The following is a 7,609-nucleotide window of genomic DNA, read 5'->3' as shown; positions in this document are numbered from 1 at the left end:
CTCCTGAGAAAGTCACACAAGCTGTATAACTATATAGGGTACAAAATGGTAACGTTGCCTTACCTCCAGGCTCCCTGCTGTGTGAGATGTCCCACAAACCTCATGTGAGATCTTATCTATTACTTGTCCAAAGTAGGAATGAAAGACCCAGGAGGTATGCAGTATTTTGTAGACTTCCTGCTTAGCCAGTGCCTTGATCACTTGTGTTCTTGAAATTATGAGTAAAGCTCTATATGGATAAAACCGCTGATGCATGCAAGTCTGATGTGACAGTCTGATCCTGTGTGTTAGCTCAGAGATTACTGGAGGTTACCAAGTTACTATCCAAGAAGGCTGTAGCAGTTTCTATTCTCACCAAGAGTATGGGTTTCTCAGCAACACTGACTAGTTCCAACAATTCAAGGGCCAATAACCCACTGCCATTTAAATTCATATTTTTGTTTATTAATGTCATTTTTTCATTTGTTCGTTCTTCAAATCTGCGTGTGTGTGTGTGTGTGCACATTTTCTACTAGTATTATTTGCCCCTCTTTCTTAGGTTAAATTTTCTTTTTCTTAGTAATTTGAGAAACATCATACTATAATGATAAAGTATGTGGATTCTAGGTTCAAATCCTGGTTTGCCACTTGCTAACAGGCATGTTGCCTTAGAAAAGTTACCTAAGTTCAAGTTTCCTCATTGAATGCCCATACTATAAGGTCATGTGAAGATTATGAGATAATGCATGCAAAACACCAAGAATATCATCTGGTACATAGTAAATGCTTAAACGATGATAGCCGGCCAAAGGAGCTCTTTATATATTTTGTGTATGAATTCTTTGATTATTAAATGTGTTGTGAATATTTTCTCCTAGTCTGGGGCTTATGTTTTAAATTTGCTTAAACTTTGTTTAAATTTGTCAGGAAGGAAATTTTTTATGCAATCAAATCAGTCATTCTTTTCCTCTGTGTAGCCTGATTTTTCATCTGAATGATTTTATCGAATTGACCATTTCAAATTTCAATTGTTTACTTTAACCCACTTTTTGATTTTGTGGTCAAATCTTAAGAGCCTTTTTTGGTCTCAGCAGACATCACTCTTGTATTTCTTTCATGGAAGATAATCATCAGCCACTCCTTTTTCACTTTTCCCCTAAAGATCATGTTCTTTTTGTTCTTGCTTCTCTTTCCACCATCATACTCCCTGGATGATCTTATCGACTCTAATGGTTTCAACAATCCCCCTAGGCATATAACACTGAAATTTTCAGAGCAGTATTTCCCACAGTTTATGAGGTATTTCTTTTTTTTTTAATTAATTTTTATTGGAGTATAGTTGCTTTACAATGTTGCATTAGTTTCTGCTGTACAGCAAAGTGAATCAGCTATACGTATACATATATCCCCTCCTTTTTGGATTTCCTTCCCATTTAGGTCACCACAGAGCACTGAGTAGAGTTCCCCCTGATATACAGTAGGTTCTCATTAGTTATCTATATTATACATAGTAGTGTATATATGTCAATCCCAATCTCCCAATTCATCCCCCCCCCTTCCCCCCTTGGTATCCATACGTTTGTTCTCTACACCTGTGTCTCTATTTCTGCTTTGCAAATAAGTTCATCTGTATCATTTTTCTAGATTCCACATATAAGCAACATTATACGATATTTGTTTTTCTCTTTCTGACTTACTTCACTCTGTATGACAATCTCTAGGTCCATCCATGTCTCTGCAAATGGCATAATTTCATTCCTTTTTATGGCTGAGTAATATTCCATTGTATATATGTACCACATCTTCTTTATCCATTCCTCTGTTGATGGACATTTAGGTTGCTTCCATGACCTGGCTATTGTAACTAGTGCTGCAATGAACATTGGGGTGCATGTGTCTTTTTGAATTATGGTTTTCTCAGGGTATATGTCCAGGAGTGGGATTGCTGGGTCATATGGTAGTTCTAGTTTTAGTTTTTTAAGGAACCTCCATACTGTTCTCCATAGTGGCTGTATCAATTTACATTCCCACCAACAGTGCAAGAGGGTTCCCTTTTATGAGGTATTTCTAACGTATGTTCCACAATCACCTCAAATTTCTTCTAAAACTGAACTTTATATACCCTGTATACATATACTAAGATATAATGTTTGCTAAGGAATACTGTTGTGCCTTTTTCTTTCACTTACAACAAACAGTATGTATGAAATATTTTTAATGAACAAAAGAATAGAAATATGTTGATGTAATATGCACAGAATCTCTCTAGGAGGACACGGCAAAATTGGCAAAAGTGGCTATGACAAGAGGAAAAGACATACTTTTCACCTTAACTTCTTTGTGTCTTTTGAATTTTGTATAATGACATATAATGCCTATTCAAAAATGAACACAAGGGCTTCCCTGGTGATGCAGTGGTTAAGAATCCACCTGCCAATGCAGGGAACACGGGTTCGAGCCCTGGTCCAGGAAGATCCCACATGCCGCGGAGCAACTAAGCCCGTGCGCCACAACTACTGAGCCTGCACTCTAGAGCCCATGAGCCACAACTACTGAAGCCCACGCGCCACAACTACTGAAGCCCATGTGCCTACGGCCCGTGCTCCGCAACAAGAGAAGCCACCACAATGAGAAGCCCACGCACCGCAACGAAGAGTAGCCCCCGCTCGCCACAACTAGAGAAAACCCACGCACAGCAACGCAGCCATAAATAAATAAATAAATAAATAAATAAATTTATTAAAAAAGAAATTTAAAAAACAAACACAAATCTACAAATAAATGAAAGGGGTCCTGTCATCAATCCCACCAAACCTATACCCTGTTTTGGCTGGTGATGTTACTTATCTACTCAGTCTCTGCTAATCACTTGGGAATCATCCTCCATCTCCTCGAATGTGCATCCAAGTACCATATTCTATTGAAATGCCTCAGAAATGGATCCTTCATCCACCTCCTGATTCAACACTGACTCTAAGAACACACAATGGGCTGAGCACTGGGCTAGAGGTAAAAAGATGAATGAAATACCCTCACCAAGTCAGTACCATCCCCTCAAGAAGCCTGCAGCCTAGGATGCAGGGCAGCCACATGGCACATTTTAATAATATTTCTTAAATAGCTGATTCCTTAAGCCATTTGCAAGTATTTATTTAGGTATGAGATCATAAAATATATTTTTATAATACACATAAGAAAAAACACATTTGAATGAATAAAAAATAAAGTGACAGGAGGTGACAGAATTTAGTGTTTATAAATGAGGCCATCAATAACTTTAACAATTCAGAGAAGTTGAAAGTGTACTTAAAGTTGAGACCATGCTTTACATTTACAATATTTTATAATTTTAAAAAAGGCATTAGGCTTTTAAAGGTAATACATGACTTAACAGTTTCTCAAGTGATTTTCATAATGGGTGTCTAGACACTGTCATACACTGATGTGAAAAAGAAAAAAGACAAGAACTTAGGCAAGCAAAGTATTAGTCATAGTAGCTTGGTAACGTTTACTTTTCTTATATAAAGATTCTTCAATTTACATTTGTTCTTGTTACAGGAACAGAAAGAACTAATTTGCCAAGTATATCTGAGGAGTCTGTAAGCTATAGAGCAAAAATAGTTATTTTTAAAAGCCTGTATTCCATGAAAATGTGCACCACACAGCATTTATAGTAACTGAGTAAATGTAAACCATGCGATTATTAAGTCTTCTAAATTAAACATTTAACCCCCAAATCTCACACAATAATATGCCCTATGTCCACATCTCTTATTTGAAGGCAGCCTTAAGCATCAGACTAATAAACATTTGCTACTTTGAAAAAGTTCTTACCTCCATTACTAAAAATGTTTCTGCAAGGTCCCTTAGAATTTTTTTTCAGTACTCTAGTAACAAGATATATCATGATCAATAAATGATCACAACCTTTAGAAAAAAGTACTGAGGCTAGAGAAAGAATGATCAAGTGTGAGGTTTCTGTCTCCAACCCTGGAAGACCTTTCTACTTTGAGACCCACAGCTCCAGGAAGACAACTCAAAATTTCTTACTTTAAAAAAAATATTTTAACATGAATAATTGAATAATTAGATTTCTAGGAAAATGAGTTTTTTAAATTAAAATTTAGCAAAATCAACTATAATAAATTTTTTCTTCCAATCATTTATGAATAACAGAAGAGAAATCGGGTGAAGTTTTACATATAAAAGATATAAATACTGCATAATATGTAGTGAATGAATATTGGCACATACCCTTTTGTATTTAAAGCATAAAATGCAACCAGCAAAACTGATGCTCTTAAGAAACATTTATGACATAAGTCAGAAAACCTCTATATGACTTGGAAATGTCCCACAGTTTAAGGCTTTCCAATAGGTTTATAGCAAGCATCAGGTTGCCAGAGGCGAATATCAACAAGAACTTGATTGAGTTTTTGCATCCAGAGATCCCGCTCTTCCTTTGTATCTGCAGACAGCCAGTTCCTACATGAACAAACAAAAAGATCAGGATCCTTTCCCCCATTCCATATCTCCAAGTACTCTTGCTAGGGCGGGATGGGGGGGTGGGGGGCGGAGCCTAAATAGTAAAAGGAGTAACTCTTTACCACCTTTTAATGCAGCGGTCCCCAACCTTTTTGGCACCAGGGACCGGTTTCATGGAAGACAATTTTTCCATGGCCGGCGGGGAGGTGGTTGAGGCGGTAATGTGAGTGATGGGGAGCGGCAGATGGAGCTTCGCTCGGTCACCCGCCGCTCACCTCCTGCTGTGCGGCCCGGTTCCTAACAGGCCACAGACCGGGGCTTGGGGACCCCTGTTTTAATGGATGCTAAATCAAGAGACCCATAGTAAAGTGCTTCTCGAATTACAACAAAAGAGAATCATCTTGCAGGTTGGTTAGCTGAACCATAACTCACACTGATTACATTTGGGAAATGACAGAGTTTCACACCAAAGACAGTAACTAAACTTGTACAGGTGGTCTGACTGGGCAATTTGGTGGTGCAGGACAGCCATTGAGCATGGGTCACTTCCTAGAAGAGCAAGCGCACCACAGGCCTGAATATGGGAGCCCCCCCAGATCCCTCAGACTCAGGGTCCCCAAGAGCTGGAATCACAGACTCATGAATCTTCACCTGGCCTTATAGATAATACTATTTTGTACTGTCTCCCATTATTCTTGTCCCACTGTATTAGTAGAGCACAGTATTTACAGTAAATGATCTGAAGATCCTAAGACTTTGTCTATCCTAATCTCTTTGTTCATATCAGGAATCTCTTCTTTGTATCCATATTTAGCTACAAGTTGAATATCCAGTTGATGCGGCAGGCGAGGGTGGGGGGAAAGGGGAATTCTCTAATTCACAAGCCAGACCATTCTTCTAGAGGACAGCCGGGTGTTAGAAGTATGTTGTATTGTACTCATTCTCCATCTTTATAATTTCTCCCCATTGGTACTAGAAATGGTATAAGCGTGAATAAGCAGTGAGTTGATCATCTATTAGTCAACGGAGAGAACACAATACTTACAGTAATGATAGTGACCATTCGTTGAGCTCATTCCATGTGCGTGACACCATGCTAAGTGTGTCTACGCATTAACCTCTACTGTCGTTCTGTGGAGTTTATTCTTCTCCTCTGACACAGGAGATTTCAGAGGGCTAGCAAAGTTAAGTAACTTGCCATGGTCATATTTGGTAAGTCACTGACTCAGGATTTAAACATAGGTCTGTTGACTTCAAAGTTCAACTGTATAATACTGCCTCCCCATGTGATGAAACATCTCTAGTTCAAATGTATAATCTATATTTCAAAGTAGGCAATATTGATCAGATGATAAATATTTTGTATTGAAGGAGGGAAAGATAGCAAGGTTGGTTAGTAGAAATAAAAACGAGATACATTAAATTTAGATAAAAGGCATAGGTCAAAAAGGCCCTGGGGAGAAACATAAATAATACAAAGGAGAATGCAGAACTGTAAAATGTATATACTCTGCAAAATATATGACCAAAAAGTGAAATAAGTTTTAAGAAGCCACCAAGCAAAGCTAAAGACTCAGCCAAGACTGAGCTGAGAATGGGCCTCTCTCAAATGCTTGGATAAAGTGTCCACTCAAATTACAATAATGTTATAATAAGAAAAACTGCATGCAAGTGAACTACAGAGTAATTAGAGCAATATGTGATATAACTATTTCTACCGCAGGAGAAGGTCGAAGTCTGGGAGGGTTTATGTAACAAGTAAAAGATAAGATTATATGAAAAATGTGAGTAATGTTTAAAAAGGGCCATTGTGGTCAGGAAGTACTTGGGGACTGAACTTTGGTTGGTTCCCTCACTGACTGTGGCCATGAACAGGGTAGCTACTAAAGAAAGTGACTATAAATCCAATTTGCCTCTCCTGTCCTGTCTGATGTCACTGCTGCACAGAAGGCCCCCGAAGGAAAGGAGTGGATGAGTTCAACTAAATTAATCTGAAAGTAATCTAGACATCAAGAATTTCCAAAGAACGCATCCCCTCTTTCTCTGTTTTAAAACCAACTGGCGGTATCTGGGCAACTTTATTCTATTTTAATAGAGTGTCTCTTGGCTGAACTTTCTGATATTTCCACATCAGAAACTCATGGAGCCAGTTCTACCCATCTCCCTGTCTGCAATATCCAGCAACAGTCTGATTAACAGAGATTCTGTCAAATTCTAACTTTTGTCCCTAATCATAATTTTGTACGTTGAAGTTGGTCTGCAAGCTTCTCTTGGGCATCCAAGCAAAAGAACCTTAGACTCTTAGCAATAAGCTTTTGCATCTTATACTTAAGATTAGGGTTAACGAAAAGTGACACTCCCAGTAGTTTATTCTGTTAATCTCCAACCAGAAATTTGCAGAGTAAACTGTTTTGTAAGTCAGCAGGTTAATCGAGGGTATTTGGGGAATAGACAGGAAGGGATGTGTCAAATTGCTTTAAAAAATACTTGACTTCTCAATTACACATGAAATCTTCAAACTCAGCCCAAAGAATATTAGGTAACTGTCCTGAAAATGGCTATACTGTGAGTATACTAGAAAACATGATAAGCTAAGATATAACTTGAATGCTGTATTTTTCTTAACGATATTGATTTAATTATTAGCTTACTCTCTTACTGATGTGTGTGTGTTTTGTTTCCTCATTAAGACTGTACCCTCTTCAAAGACAAGGATCATCTCTGATATTTCTTACAGTGGTAAGAACATAGTGGGCAATCACTTAGTTGATAGAAATATTTATAGCCCAATACATACTTGGTGACACAGAGTGTGTCCCTGCATTGGCTGACCAGAGTCTCTCGGTCATCTTCTCTTTGTGGTCGGACAGTAATTAATTCAAAAGTGTTGCGTCTTGCACAAAATTCTCTGTTGGCTGGTTCTATCTGCCGACTGGTACAATTGGCCAAATTTAATCTTCCTATGGGATTCTTTAAAAACAAATTTTTAAAAAACATGATTAGTAGAAAATAAACAAGACCATTTAAGTCAGTAAGCATTAAGCAGTATTCCAGTTGATACAAATTTAAAATTAAAAAGGCATTAATTTAGGGCTTCCCTGGTGGCGCAGTGGTTGAGAATCTGCCTGCCAATGCAGGGGACACG

General features: G+C 38.0%; 1 protein-coding gene across 1 annotated transcript in view; it reads right to left on the bottom strand.

The window, feature by feature from the left end:
- Positions 1-4,276: 4,276 nt before the first annotated feature.
- Positions 4,277-7,609, bottom strand: part of ANLN (anillin, actin binding protein) — a 54,022-nt gene continuing 50,689 nt past the window's right edge. The window contains exons 23-24 of the mRNA XM_061197919.1: positions 7,262-7,434; positions 4,277-4,464 (exon numbers count right to left, since the gene is read on the bottom strand). Coding sequence (XP_061053902.1) covers positions 4,341-4,464; positions 7,262-7,434 — 297 coding nt within the window. The 3' untranslated portion in view covers positions 4,277-4,340. The remainder of the gene's footprint in view (positions 4,465-7,261; positions 7,435-7,609) is intronic.

This window comes from Eubalaena glacialis, chromosome 8, assembly GCF_028564815.1.
Source record: "Eubalaena glacialis isolate mEubGla1 chromosome 8, mEubGla1.1.hap2.+ XY, whole genome shotgun sequence".
Lineage (NCBI taxonomy): Eukaryota > Metazoa > Chordata > Mammalia > Artiodactyla > Balaenidae > Eubalaena > Eubalaena glacialis.
This window is presented reverse-complemented; position numbering and strand designations above follow the sequence as displayed.